Genomic DNA, 16,548 nt, shown 5'->3' on the forward strand with positions numbered 1-16,548 from the left:
CATTCTTCTTTATCACCTGAATCCCCCTAATATCGAACCTCTTACAACTACAGTAAAGCTGACTGGGATTTTCTTCTTCCTGTGACTGGAAATCTTTCGTCTTCCTGTCGACAAATGTGCTTCTTACATAACTTTGTGGATTCAGGCTGGCATTGAATCCTTTGTTCCCTTTGACGATTCCAGGTCAAGCCTCACTCTCCTCCATGGTTTTCCTCACACTGTGCTGCTGCGATTGCCAATCAAAACTGTTACTTCCATATTTATTAGCAAAACAACTCTCCAGAAAACAGACGTCTGTTTATTACTGCTAGAAACAATTGTAAAAAGGTTTTGTCTTATGCCAAAACCCGCTATTCTCAGTTCATGAAATCTCAAATCTCATCTCAAAAATTAGGCTCTCGTGACTTCTGGAGAATCTTTAATAATATCAATAATAAGGGCAAATCTTTAATTCCGCCTCTCTTGTATGGTTCAGACTTTGTCACCTCACCTAAAGACAAAGCTATATTGTTTGCTAAAAACTTTTCATCAATATTATCTCTTGATTCCACTAGTTGCTTCTACCTGATATTGCCAACAAACAGGTTGATCCATTGCTTGACATTCATATCACTCCAGCTTCTGTATCTAAAGTGATTTCCTGCCTAGACTCTTCTACAGCTTGTGGCCCGGACAACATACCTGTTATAGTCAACATACCTGTTATAGTCCGAAGAGTTCTCCGGAGCTATCGTCTATACTCTCAAAACTATTCAACAAGTGCTTATCAGAGTCTTGTTTTCCAGCCTGCTGGAAAGCGGCATCTGTTATCCCTATCTTCAAAAATTCTGGAGAGCGATCTGATTCATCTAACTACCATCCCATAAGTCTTCTTCCTATCATGAGCAAGGTTTTTGAATCTTTAATTAACAAACACTAAATTTCTCATCTTGAATCTAATAACTTACTTTCTGACCATCAATATGGATTTCGATCTTCTCGTTCTACAGCTGATTTGCTAACAGTAATAACTGATAGGTTTTATCGTGGATTAGATAAAGGTGGAGAGGTTAAGGTCATCGCTCTTGACATTTCAAAAGCTTTTGATAAAGTTTGGCTTGTTGGTCTTCGCTATAAGCTTTCTTCTTATGGTGTATCTGGCAACATCTTTAAGATTATTGAATCCTTCCTTTCCAATCGTAGTATAAAAGTTGTCCTCGATGGACAGCACTCTTCTTCTTATTCTGTAACTTCAGGGGTTCCTCAAGGTTCTATTCTTGGCCCTAACTCTTTTTAATTTACATTAACAATCTTCCAGATATTCTCACATCTAAGGTGGCATTGTTTGCTGATGATACTACCATTTATTCTTGTCGTGATAAGAAACCAACACCCTCTGATTGCTTGGAGGGGGCATTTGAGCTTGAAAAGGATCTCACTTCTGCTACAGCATGGGGCTCACAGTGGCTGGTGAACTTTAATTCAGATAAAACTCAATTTTTTTCAGCCAATCATTATCGCAATAACTTAGATCTTCCTATATTTATGAACGGTGATGTACTCGATGAGTCATCTACTCTTTATCTTCTAGGATTAACTCTTACTTCCAATCTTTCTTGGAAACCATATATCAAATCAGTTGCAAAATTAGCATCTGCTAAGGTTGCATCTCTTTATTGAGCTCGTCACTTTCTTACTTTGGATTCTATTCTTTATCTCTATAAATCCCAAATCCGGCCTTGTATGGAATACTGTTGCCATATCTGGGGCAGTTTTTTTAATGATGCCCTTTCTCTTTTAGACAAGGTGCAAAAACGCATTGTAAACATAGTTGGACCTGCTCTTGCAACCAACCTCCAACCATTATCACATCGTCGTAATGTTGCTTCTCTTTCTCTTTTCTACAAATACTAAAATGGGCACTGCCCTAAAGAGCTAGCATCTCTTGTGCCATCTACTAAAATTCATTCTCGTGTTACTTGTCATTCAATTAAGTCTCATCCTTTTTCTGTGACTGTTCCTAAGTGCTCCAAAAACGCTTATTTGTCTAGTTTCTTTCCTCGAACAACAGCTCTTTGGAATTTGCTACCTTCATCTTGCTTTCCTGATTCATATAATTTGCAATCCTTTAAGTCATCCGTCAATCATTATGTTGCTCTACAATCTTTATCTTTTCTCTTTCAGTAACTTCCAACTTTAATTAGTGGCTGCTTGCAGCCTTGTTGGAAGCGAAGATGTTTAAATATATATATATATATATATATATATATATATATATATATATATATACATATATATATATATATATATATATATATATATATATATATATATACATATATATATATATATATATATATATATATATATATATATATATATATATATATATATATATATATATATATACATATATATATATATATATATATATATATATATATATATATATATATATATATAATTACGTGACTTTTGTGGTGACTGGTGACTTGTGATGGCCCTTGAGTTTATTTGCTTTGTACAACCCTTCTTTTGAAAAAAGTTTTCTCTACACTGGTATGTTAATTTATAGTAAACAACTTAGTATATAATTTTTATTATATAACATAAAGTACTCACTTGGGAAATGACACAGAATAAAAATGTGCAGTAAAACAAGTTACTGGTTTACTATAATTAAATGTTCATACACATTTTATTCAAAACTGTGGGGACATTTAAAACATAAGAAAAAATATTTATTACCATTACATATACTATTGTCAGCACATTGAAAAATTTATATAAGTGGTATCTCAAACAAAATCAAAAAATATTTTTCCTTTAGAAAAACTATTGAAAAGCTACGTGAGTATTCAATATCCTTAGACTAATAGTCAAAATCAGCAAAATTGTTGCAATAATTAATATGGTACAATATTTTTACAACAGATCATGTAGCTAAAACTGTAACATAAATGCAGGCAAAGGAGATTTGAATAAGTTTTAACTGTCAGATACAACTTCAAGAAAGCATAACAAAATGATCTTACCAAATAATGGTCTTAACGAATAACAAAATGGTCTAAACAAAGTTAAAATAAAGGAAACTTTTATGTCAAAAGTAAAACATCCTTTCTGACTCTTTACCTGAACACAAAAAAATTACTAATAGTTTTATTCAAAACAAAAATGTAGAAAGGTTGGCAGTTTATTTGAGTTCACTAGACCTCAATGACCCCCAGTTTTTATGAGTGTTTAGAATTTCTAAAGGGTGGGTAATAACCCAGGCTAGTGCAACAGCAAAGTTTTTAAATGAATGACATTTTGAAGCAAATAATAGTGTTTTGCTTATTACAACTGTGAGTAAGATTGGCTGAATAAACGGAGCAGTATCAGTTAAAATAAGGTAAAATAAAACTCTTTAAAGAATCTAATTAGCAAAGGAAGTGTAATACATCAATATTTTTTATCAACCCAAGTTAAATTTGTTATACATAGATGAATAAATATTTTTCTAGGCTGATAAGTTTTACAGTTTTTATAGAATGATAAGCTTTTATGTTTTTTTTTAGGCTGATAAAGTTTAACAGTTTTTCTAGGCTGATAGGGTTTAACAAATTTGCAGTGGACCTTTACAGAAAAACACATTTCCTAGAGGTAACTAGAAGTATTTGCAACCTAACAGTCTTTTACTTAAGTAACTTTGTCACAGGATATCATTTTAAAAGACCTAACACTTTATCATGCAAGATTTCTTGCTAAAGAAAGTTATAATCTTGTACTTTGCCTTTTTAATTGACAGCTTGATTCAAGTCTTTTTTCTGCAAACAACATGTCACATCCCAAGTAGCAAACAATATTGGCACAATTTTGTTTACAGTATGTTTAATTTAAATTTAAAAACTTTATATTGCTTTTGATCATTCACAATTGTTTTAAAAAAAAAAAAATTACACATTAAGATATATAAGACAGTACTATCTTACACAAACATATTGTGAATTAATAAGTTATAAAATAATTAACAATTGTAAATATATATACTTAAACCATAAATTAGAAGTCTGGGTATAAACTAACGAAATCAAATAAACTACAATAAGTATAACAAACAAATTATTTTTGATAAATTTTATAAAAGTAAGATTTCCTGTAACATTTTAAAATTCTTTTTTTGAACACCTTTTATGTGCCAACAGAATTTTTAAAATAATAAGATCTGATATATGAGTTTAAAACAAAAAGATTATTAAACTTCAGGTAATAAAAACATTCCTGAAGTAGATACTTGGGTAATATTATAATTTAGCATATTATCTAATGAGTTATCAGATCTCTTGTAGACAATGTAGAGCCCTTTTTTATGCATTTTATTAATAAGATGTACCTTTTAAGCAGAACATCCAAATTAAAGAACAGTGGAAAAAATTAGATAATAGCAAGCCATAAAAAACATTTTTTATTTCTTTATAAAGACGAAAAATAACATTATGTTGTTGTCACAAACATAAAGAGCCTTAGTGCCAGCAAAGTTGCATATATCTGAGTCTTTAATAAATATAAAAAAATCATTTATAAAAAAATTAAAGAAAAATTTCAATACTGAACCTTGAGGCAGTCCAAATTTTAATAACTCAAAAAACAAAGATCTTAATCTTCCCCTCTGTTTACAAGCGGATAGGCAAGACAGTAACAACATTGGTAGAAAACAACAAGATAGGTAACAACAGTTTAAAGCATTCATTTGAAAAGCCAGCTTTTAACTTAGCTAAAGCAAGTCATGAGAAACTCAGAAAGTCAGTAGTCAGATACTTATGACAGACCTGTAGATATAGAACCAATGATACCTCAGTTATCTAAAAATTCCTGCTATTTTTTAGTAAATTAAAATGTGTGTGCTGTGCACCTTTGCCCTCTTAACAATTCATGCAAATAGGCTCAATTAACACCCATATTTGCTTATATAAAACCATCTCAAACCAACTCTCACTAAAAACACTTTTGAGAAAGCTAGAAAAATAATTATTGGGTGGTAGTTTGACATATCTGGGTTATTTTTCTTTAAACACAGTATGAAAATCAGCCATTTTTTAAAATGAACGAAAACTCACCTTGAGATTATATTATTATTTTCAGTTTACTAAATCTCAAATCTTATCTCAGAAGTTAGGTTCTAGAGACTTTTAGTCTCATCTTATTATATTTTTAAAATTGTAATTCAACTCCTCAAGGCCAATAGGGCTACTACAGTTAAGGAGACTACTTTATTGTTGTTACAACGCGTTAACTCCAAAACATGAACCTGGACAAACACGGCTGCTGCACAGAGAAACAAGAAACAAACCAAAAACTTCCAAAAATAAAGCAGAACTATTTACAACAAACTTTCTCTCTCATTCGACACTTGAATCTAATGGTTATACTCCTTCTGCCATTCCAGTTAAACAGGTTAACCATTGTTAGACATAAAAAAGATTAATTAAGTTAAGATCATTTCTCAATAAAACTATACTATGACTTGTGGTCCATACAACATTCTTTTCATAGTCTTACAAATGTTCTCTAAAACTTTCTTCAACTCTTGCTAAACTATTTAGTAAATGTTTGAGTGAATCTTGTTTTCCTACCTGATGGAAAATAGCATCTGTGATTCTAAGTTTTGAAAACTCTGATGAACACTCTGACCCATCCAACATTTGCCTCTATTACTAGCAATTTCTTTGAGTCTTAAATCAACAAATTTCTAACAATTTTCTAACAAATGTCTGTCAATCAATATGAATTTCAATCTTCTAATTCTACAGCTAACTTGCAAACTGCTGTAACTGAAAAAATCTACTCTGCATTAGAAAGAGGCAGCATGACAAGGGTTATTGCTCTTGACATGGAGAAGACCACAATATAAAAGGTTTTGATAAAGTTTTACATGCTGGTCTACTAAACCATATTAAAAGTTAAAAATCTTTATTCTTCTAATATTAATGGTATTTTTAATTAGTAGTGATTTTAAGTATTACCAAATTCATTGGAATGAATTAAATTAGGATCAACAAATGTTGAAGGTCCAAATGTCTTCTTGGTGTATAAATTCCATGATACTATATCAAAAGTAATGCTAATTTAATAATAATAACTTTAATACTCAATTTGATATTAGCGGAATGCCAAGAGCGTATTTTTAGTATATCTTATGATACACATTATTGAATAAACAAATCTTTTATTATGTTTTGACTACCACATTCGAGATACTAATAAATCAATGTTGGAATCATAACTCAATTACAATAAAGGAAAATATGTTTACATGTGTATTTCAATGATATAGATTGGAACAGAGCTTTATCTGATAAGAAATTGAGGAACACTATGACAATTTTCTACATTATTATTCAGCTGCTTGCAAAAGTTTCATAACAAAAAATGCATGAAAAGATTCAATAAATAAAAAAATTAGGTTTAATCAAGAGTAGAAAAAGAGAAAAAAACCCAAAAATTTACTATGGAAAATGAAAACAATAAATATAAACAACAGTAACAAAATAACACATGCATTGTATATACATTTATAACACCCATAACATTAGTTATTGTAAGAAATGAATCATATTTCTTCACTAACACGATACTTTATTTTCTTGTAATTCCCAAATTAATAGTAGTCGCTTGCAGCCTTGTTGGGAATTAATTAGTTTTTCATGCAAAAAGTTTTTAAATCTTTAAATATCTTTCTTAAGTTCTAAAGCACCCTTACTAGAGTATTTGTTTAAACAAATATATATGTTGATATATGAAGAATAGCATTGCGGGATAAATGTGTGGTCAAGGCACTAAGCTAACATTTTGTCTAGACAATAATATGTCACTGCATTTAAAACTATCTTATGCTAAGTGCCCAAAATTTTTATCATTGAAAACTTAAATAAAGAGTGCAATCACATTGGATTACTTGATGTTGGTATTAGTTCGTCTGTAAATGCACCCAACCAATATGCATATTCATTATCAGACTGACACATTCAAGTTCAAGGAACTGCAAATTTACTTAGCTTATCTTTGTTAATGAACAGGCAATCTTGTTGATGTACATGAAGACACTTCCACTATTAAATTTTTTGTCTGTTAAATTTGAATTTAAATTTGAAGGTTTTTTGCTCATATTTCAATGAACAAACCTTGTCTCATATACATAAATACATACATACATACATACATACATACTTACATACATACATACATACATACATACATACATACATACATACATACATACATACATACATACATACATACATACATACGTACATACGTACATACATACATACATACATACATACATACATACATATATATATGGGCATTTTTGGTTTCGAATTAAATCTTGAATCGAAGTGGGTCTTGATTCATGAATCGAATCACGAATCAAATCAGTAATATGAGGAAATCCAAGTTTAAGCATCTTTTTTCGAAAAAAAAAATTTTACTTGAAAATTTTTTTTTGCCTGGATTAATTTTTCTTAATTTTTCATATATATATATATATATATATATATATATATATATATATATATATATATATATATATATATATATATATATATATATATATATATATATATATATATATATATATACTAATTAATAAACTAATTAAATTATATGCAAATATTAAAACAAAGAATATTAAAAACCTCTGATGACGACTCTTCTAAAAGCTTTGAAAATGATTGGAGAATATCTCTAAAAAAATTATTCTATAAAAAATGATAATTAAATTGTTTTTTTTGTAAATTTGTGTTTATATAAAAAGAAAAAATTATAATTTTGTGTAAATTGATTAAAAAATAAAAAACTTTTGTTTTGTTTAAATTTCATTCAGAAATAAAATTAAAAGAAAAAAGAAAACAAAAACTGTATGAAAACAAGATTTATTAACATTATAAAATTATGTGTGTAATAAGTTTAATGTGGTAGTGGTAGAGCACTTGTTTTATAAGAGAGAAGTTCTGAGTTCAATTCTCACTACTTCCCTGGTAGTAGTACAATCCATTTCTCTGTGCAGCACCCTTGTTTGTCAAGGTTCGTGTTTCTGAGTTAAGGAGTTGTAAACAATAAAGAAGCCTCAAATAAACTCTCACTGTAGTGGCCCTCTTAGCATTGTGGTGGTGAAAAACATTTTTTTGAAGTAATAGAACAATATCAATAAAAATTCCTAACAACTAACTATAAATGCATGTTTAGATGAGCAGTGTGATGTCACACTGAAATAGCCTTTTGCCAGCATACAGTAATATACAAAAACAAGGTGTTGATCAGTTTATAAAACCAGGTGGTGGTTTAATTTTAAAAAGGTCCAATTTCATGATGTGACATATGGAGAGAAAGTACTTCACTTAAAAAAAAATCCAAACAAGAGACTTGGTATTTGGTATTTTTTTAATCCTTACATAAGAGAAACGCAAACTGAAAATATAGTGCATTCTTTTTGTTATAGTTTTGATAGTTAGCAAACTCTAACATTGGAGTTTAGTTCTGTTTTGTTTTAAATATGCATTGCAGACAAAAAATTTTAAAAAGAATTGATCTTTAAGGGAGTTAGCAAGAGATAAACCTCCAAAATTAATAAATTAACTTTTATTTAAATTTGTATTAGAAAAATCCACAAATATCCCACAATATTATTGTTTTGTTAAATAACAGCCATTAAAAAAAAATTATCTTTTATTATAATATAATAAAAGGAAATATAATAGGACCTTTATTATAATATAATAAAGGTCCTTTATTAGTTTTGTCATACTCCAGTAAACATTTTTAATTGATCATATCCTGTAGTTCATTTTCATATTCTGCTCCAGCATAATTTGGTATCAATGTCACCACTGTCATTCATTTTGACATGGTTCAAAGCAACTCTTACTTTGGGTAATACGACACAGATCGGGTCCGCCATAGCTCAAAATCTTAAGATGAAGCCTTAACTATCTTATTTAAGTGGTTCAAACAATGTTTACTGAACAAGTAGTTTTTCAAAAAAGAGTTGTTTTTGCATTATATTTGTTCTTGCTTTATATTTGGGACTTATTATCATACAATTCAAATGAATAATTTTATATTTGGATCCTTGTTCGGCTAGCTTGATGGTTTTTTTCCATAAACACAATTCTTCAGAAAATTAAACTATGATTTTCACACATTTTCATGTAAATATTATATTAGATAAAAATCCACAAATATCTCTTAAAACTGCCATTAAAAAAATTCCTTAAAACATGTTTAGAACTTTATTAATTATAAATTGTTAAAATAGTGACATAATTGTCATCAAATGTACAATTTATACAAAAGTTAAAATTAAATAACAACAATCTTATGATTGTTGTTATTTTGTTTAAAAGACAAAAAAATCAAAAAATTTTGTTTAAAAGAATTATTTAAAAAAAATCAAACTTTTGATTGTTAGCAGCAACTTTTTGCTGTTGTACTTCTTGAAACTTTGCATAAGAACTTCCACTGCTCATTCCCCCTCCACCACCAAACACATTACACAAAGACTGCGGTTTTTTTATTTTTGATGCAAACAATAGAGGTCTTTTTGAATAATTGAGATGAGCATCATCTTGCTAAACGTATCATTAAAACAGAGATAACAAAAAATCAAGTAGAAAATAAAAGTGTAATCATAAAAAAGTACTGCAGATTTTTATATCGTGGCTCCAATAATATAACTGGATAACTCAAATTTTGATGGTTTTAAGATATCTCAAATATGCTACTATTACTAAATTAAAGACAGTTATCAAAAATAGAATTGTTGAAAAAAACTTAGAAGGAAAAATTTTAACTGCCATTATCTCAAAACTATGAATAATGAGTTGTTTAGTTGCAGCATTGAACCCACAATATCTTTGTAGACAAACAACAAATAAATATAATAAAAATAGAAGATACTTTAATTGAAGGTAGTTAAATGCTAGTTAGCAGAGTAATGGCTGTTAGTAAGATAGGAGATGCTCTGATGAGAAATAATAAGTAGGTAGACTGAGTGTTGGCTGTATATTGTAAGTTAATCGATAACATTATATTACTATAGAGTAGAGTAGTTAGAAGCAATACGAGGTAGTTAAGTAAGTAATATAATGGGTAATACGATAAGTGATAATATGTTAGACAATATAATGAGGTATTTAGTAGATAATATGACGTATTTTAATTAGATGGTTGGAAGTATAATGGTAAACACTACAATCCTAGGTAGTAACTATATATCAATATACAATAACCTAACTGTGATGAAAAAAACAAAACAAAAAAAAAACACTATAAAAAAATCCTAAAATATAGCAAACCCTAGCCTATGCCTTGGGGAGGTAATAATAATAACTTGTTAAAAAATTATTATTATTATATATTAATATAAATATTGCTAAAAATGTAAATGTGCACTCTCCAAATTTATTTACACAACATAACTTTTAAAATGTCAACTTAAATTTAGATTTAAATTTAAAAAAAGAGAAATACTCAGGTTTATGAGATTTAAGGTTGATAGAGGATTATGACAACAATTTGAAAAAAGAAAAAAGACTAGCCTTTACTATGTTTGCAAATTATTAAATATAAAAATTTAAAAAAAAGAGAATTTTAAAGCACGAATGTTTGAAAAAAAAAACAACTAGATGAATAAAAGTAGATTTAAGAATAAAGTTTGCAGTTGCAGTGAAAGGACACATGTAAAAGAATGCAACATTTGAAGTAAAAGAATGCATCTTACTGAATAATGAATAAGGTGAGATTGACTTCGGGTTAATAGAACAAGTGATAATAAATTGCTTGAGCATCTAACATGGTGCTCATGCAAGTTATTAACAGACAATATTCTATAGCATCAATCTTTTGCAAATCACATAAGAAATCTCAGTCATAAGATAGTAGTAAGAGGTGTGATGATAGGGTGATGATAATAGGGTGAATCTAATGTACAAGAAGTATGAGATAATAGTTTTAGTGAGATCATAACATGATCTGAACCACCGAATGAAAAACAAGAGACAAGAAACAAACTAAAGAGTGGAGGTAAGTAAAATTTGTTGGAAAGTAATAAAAATACATGAGATCAAAAAATTACCTGAGAACTAGATTGTGACCAGTAATCACTTGTGCCAGGGTTCTGTTGTGAGTCACTGTGAGAATGATGTGTATCGAAGGGTGCAGTAAAACTTTGAGAAAACATTTCTTGTGAGTTCTGTGATTGGAAACCATGGTGACTCAGATCTCTAAAAAAAAATCATTAGTACACCATAATAAAACATAAGATACAGAATGTTTAAATAAAAAATTACTTTAAACAGTAAACAAAGATACTATAATACATAGAAAACAAGTACTAGTTATCTATATATGTTTATGTGTATATCTAGTACAGCTAGTAGTACACACAGTTATGTGGTATATCTAGTACAGCCTCTGAGAAAATTCAGTTTTTCAGAACACCATAAGAAACTGTGCAACACCACTGTCTTGGTGGCAAGACAGTGACGTCGCACAGATAATTTATTTAAAATTACGTATGTATAACTGTGGAAATAACATTTTATTAGTGGAGTCACTTGCACCAGAAAAATTGTTCATCGGATGTTTCAAACTTCATGATTCCATTATCAAAAGAACAGAAAGAAGTCAATCAATGATCAATGTAATTGTTGTACATGTACATTTTTTTGAAAACATCAATAACTAATAATTGCCAAAGGATTAGCCACATGTGATTATAATGATCAAAATTAAATCTACTCAATATAGTTACTATTGTGTGGAGGTAGGGTGTTAAACTAGCTAAAATATGTGTGTGTAGTACAGGGCTGTTATGTTAGGTGATAATTTCTTTTTAAGTCAATTAAAAATATGTAAAATAATGCTTTTGTAATTTTAAATGATAACTTTTTTATCAGGTATTGGCAGGCTGTACTTGACCTTCCTTCTCTAGTGCCTGCTGCTATAACAGATTTTAAAAAGAACCTAATAACTTAAGTTGAGTGATCTTTTTATGTTAACTAAATATCAAGACAAATAAAAACAAGCAGAACTAAACTGATTATTTACAGATAAATTTGTATTTTATTATATATTTTCAAATGATATATCAAGTTAAATTGTTATTAATGATTTATTTACTAATAACTTGTATTACGGGTTTCTTACTACTAGTTTTGTATAAATGCTGCTCTAATATATAAAGAATTTAAAATTATTTTGTGCATTTTTTTTATTAGATAATATTTAAAATAAAATTTGATATAAACTTTAATAAAGTCTCATTTAATAATGATACGAGGTAGCAAAGTTATATAAATTTAATTTCTGTGCATTATATTTAAAATTCTCATAAATAAACAAAAGTTGAACTCCTCCACTCTTAACGGGTGATAACTAAAAATCCGGACAAAGTTAAAGTTAATTTTGCTTTGTGTTAAAATAAGTATACATAATAATTAAAATATATTTATTTAGCTCACATATTCTTTTTTTAGAAAACATAAAAAGTATTTGAATCAATCATTTAAAAATGAAGGTGAACCAAAAAAATGAAGATGAGCAGTGGAAACATGAGTATGAGTTTTATTTGGAAAATATAAATCTTGGCAAAACATACACAGTAAAGCATTTTCTTGCTGAAAATATTCCAAGAACTACCATTTATGACAAAATAAAATGCGCTGAAAACAAATTTGGACATGAAAGAAAGGCTGGAAGTGGTCGTATAGCTAAAAAAATGCCAAAAAGTAAAGTTTCTAAGCTTAAAACCATGTTTGACCATCAAAATGGTATTTCACGGAGGCAAATAGCTCGTAAGTTCAGTATTTCTCAATAGTATGTGAATAAAATACTCAGAAATCAGTCTGCTATCAAATGTTATAAAAAGCAAAAGATTCTGAAGTGAGATGAGCAAATGATGTGAAAAATTCGAACATGCTGCAGTTGGCTTTACCAAAATTACCTTGATTTTGAATTGATCATTGACGAAGAATCATACTTTACTTTAAATCGCAGTTCGATAAATGGAAATGCTATTTCCACTTATTGAACTGATAATCCAGTGACTTATTGAACTGATAATCCAGCCAAAAAGAGAAGTTTCCAGAAAAAATAATGGTCTGGATCGCTATTTCGGCCAAAGGTACCTCAAAACCATATTTTCGAGAATCTAGCAACGCTATCAACCAGTTTATTTACTTAGAGCATTGTGTTCAAAAGAGACTTATCCCGTTTATAGAAAAGCATCATTTAAATGATAATTTTGTGTTCTGGCCAGATCTTGCATCTGCTCATTATGCCAAAAGCGTATTGGAATATTTAAAGGCTAAAAATATTGAAATTGTACCAAAAAAAAATAATCCGCCAAATTTACCCGAATGCAGGCCCATTGAAAATTTTTGGTCAATATTGAAAGGTCTTGTGTATAAGAATAATTGGCAAGCAAGAAAACTTTCACAACTTAAAGAAAGAATTAAGTATTGTTTGACCAAAGTTGATCCTAATGTTATCCAAGAAACAGTTAGTCGCACCAAGAGTTTGATTGACCGTGTCAGACAAAATGGAATGATTGAATCAAATTGAATATTATATTGAATAAATTAGATAATACTCGTATAAATATATACTTTTTTTACTTTTATAAAACATTAAAAAACGAGGAAGTTATGATCTTTGTCCGGATTTTTAGTTATCATCCGTTACATTACAATACTTTAAATTCTCATGTGTGATAATACTTTAAATTCTCATGTTTAACTTTACTATTATTTATTTATGAGACTGTTAAGAAAATAATAGAAACTTTGTTGTTGATATTTATTATTTGTAGAAACTATTTGTTGTTAATAGAAATTTATTGTTAATATAATATTGTTAATAATAATATTGTTAATAATAATATTGTTAATAATAATATTGTTAATAATAATATTATTAATAATAATATTATTAATAATAATATTATTAATAATAATATTGTTAATAATAATATTGTTAATAATAATATTGTTAATAATAATATTGTTAATAATAATATTGTTAATAATAATATTGTTAATAATAACATTGTTAATAATAAAAATATTATTGTTAATAATGATATTGTTAATAGATATTTATTGTTAATAGAAACTTTGTTGTTGATATTTATATTATTTTAAATATGGAGCTGATCAGTAAACAATGACACCAATGATGTGTCAGATAAACTAAAATTAAAGATTGTAATTTTTTTTCTTAAACAAATGGAATATTTTTACATTGTTTTGTTGCACTTTTTATTTAGAGTATTTTTAAATTGATATTGAAAATTTAGTTACTGATCAATCATTCATTTATTATAGAAGGCATGAAGTAGTTTTTAGACTGGCCTATAGCATTTTCTTTTTATAGTCACATTATCCAAATGTTAAGTGTTTATCCACATAATAACTTTTTATTTTTTAACAAAAATGTTGCATGTATTTCATAAAGCATTCAAAAAAACATTTAGCTGATAGTTTCATATTGTCATCTGATTCAACCATTGAGTGTAAGAACAGCCATATACTTTTTATACTTGTTAAAAATGAAGAGTCATTTACTAAAACTGTTAAATTAGTCAATGAGTATGTTAGCTTTAACTTAACCACAAATAATATCTATAACCTTGTTAATATAGCCAATTATGAAAATAGACTCACAACTATAAAAGCTATTCTAAAAGTTATTTTGTCTTTTGCAATGATCTTCTTGTTTTTCATAGACCATTGGATACAATGACACAGTCATTAGAGTCTACCTCTAGTAGTACCGATTAGTAAAACAGTTTCAACAATGTCAGAATATGTAAAAGTATTATCTCCAAAAAGTAGAAATTCTTTATCTTCCACAAGTGATATTTCATACTTGCAAAATAGGTACAGCAAGCGATGTGACTTGAAAATTAAGTACTGCAAGTGGTGTGACTTGCAAATTTGGTGCTGCAAGTGGTATGATTTGCAAAAAGGTTCCAAGTTATTTCAGGTTAGCATGCACATGTTAATTTTTTTATGCCTATGTCAGTTTTCACATGTATTAAACCGGTTAAAAAGTTGTATGAGTAAATATTAAATGGATTTTTTTTAGATTAAATATATAATCCAAATAAATTTTAGTGTATTGTCTTTCACATAACAAAATGTTGTAGTTTTTAAAGTACTTATATCAAATTATTGGATACATTAAATAATTCTTTCACTAGATTATTAATGATTTTAGGTTCAATTGAAAAAAAAAAAATCAAAACAATGTAAAAACTTACAGAACCATGTCATGCCATGTCATGCTGATTTGGCATAAAATTACCAAACTGCAAGTATTGTGACTTGCAATTTTATGATAGATGGGTCTGGCTTATGTTCTCGTCATGCCTATTGTTAAAAATGATTACTAAATCTCATTATTGAAATTTAAAATTTTAATCATTTACTAAAGGCCAAGACAAACTAATTACAACTTTTGTTTCAAAATATATTTAGTTTTTCTTAAGCAAGGCAGTTACAAGGCTCCATTTACTTAAAATGTAGATACTTTGATGCATTTTGTAATGTGGTAAAAAAAAAAATTTATACTAATTTCTATTATTTTAAATAGTATAAATTTATTAAAATCGCATTAAAAAATTTTTTAAATTTTTTTTAGGTTGAAGAGGTGAAGGGGGGGGGGGCATACGCCCCTCACTCTAAGTCAATGCATATACCATTAGAATATGTTGTAAAGAAGAGAAATTTAATTTTTGCATTTTATATTTGATTTACTCATTTTAATAAAAATAAATATATTTATATTAATTAGTCATTTTTAATAATAGACTGTGTTAAACCATCCCACCCTTAACTCAAAAATACACCTCTTATATTTAGCAGTGGTCTGGAAGCAAATTATAACAGTTTCTTGTATATAAAAATTACAAATTTTATTAAAATGAACTCATTTTTTTTCAAACAAATGAATTTTTTGACCGTATAAATGGTGGTTTGGTGCCCCCTCTAGCCCCCTAAATACGCCCGTTGCTTAAAACTAATAAAAATTTGAAGTCTTACACCTTTCTTTTGATACCAATTTGTAGGCGTTTTGATAAGAACTGACAAAGTTATAACAATTTACGTTAAAAAAAACTTAATTTTGACCACAGTTTCTTCAAGAAATCCATATATCAAAAATTTGTTACTTAAAACCTTATAACTTTTTGTTAAATTGTTCAATTTTCCTAATTTTTTCACCATTAAAATACTGTATTAGAGCTCTTTCTAGTGATATATAACAATCTAAAAATTAATAAATTTTAAAATTTCATGTAACATACCTAATTGAATAACTAAACATATCGATAAACTTACGAGTAACTGCTAGACCGCCTATTTTCACTGAAACTTTGGGAAAACATTTCAGCAACAATATTTATTATCGAAATATTATTCAGTAGAAGAAGTCGTCAACAATTATCAATCAAGCCATTCGAAATAATATTTATTTACAAGAAACCCTTACAACGGGTGTTTTGTTTACACTTGATAAATTTTTTTTTTT

The 16,548-nt window shown here is 28.1% G+C and overlaps 1 protein-coding gene across 4 annotated transcripts in view; it reads right to left on the reverse strand.

The window, feature by feature from the left end:
* LOC101240264 (uncharacterized) overlaps window positions 1-16,548 on the reverse strand; it is a 43,107-nt gene extending 26,559 nt beyond the window's left edge. For 2 of the 4 annotated variants that reach the window (XM_065817215.1, XM_065817216.1), the window contains exons 1-4: window positions 16,359-16,527; window positions 11,093-11,240; window positions 9,415-9,587; window positions 7,656-7,704 (exon numbers count right to left, since the gene is read on the reverse strand). In XM_065817215.1, the coding sequence (XP_065673287.1) occupies window positions 7,656-7,704; window positions 9,415-9,587; window positions 11,093-11,240; window positions 16,359-16,405 (417 nt within the window). In that variant the 5' untranslated portion in view covers window positions 16,406-16,527. Of the gene's footprint in view, window positions 1-7,655; window positions 7,705-9,414; window positions 9,588-11,092; window positions 11,241-15,280; window positions 15,392-16,358 lie in introns of those variants that run through there. The other 2 variants (XM_065817213.1, XM_065817214.1) reach the window with 2 other exon arrangements.

Source organism: Hydra vulgaris, chromosome 14 (genome assembly GCF_038396675.1).
Source record: "Hydra vulgaris chromosome 14, alternate assembly HydraT2T_AEP".
Taxonomy (NCBI): Eukaryota; Metazoa; Cnidaria; class Hydrozoa; order Anthoathecata; family Hydridae; genus Hydra; species Hydra vulgaris.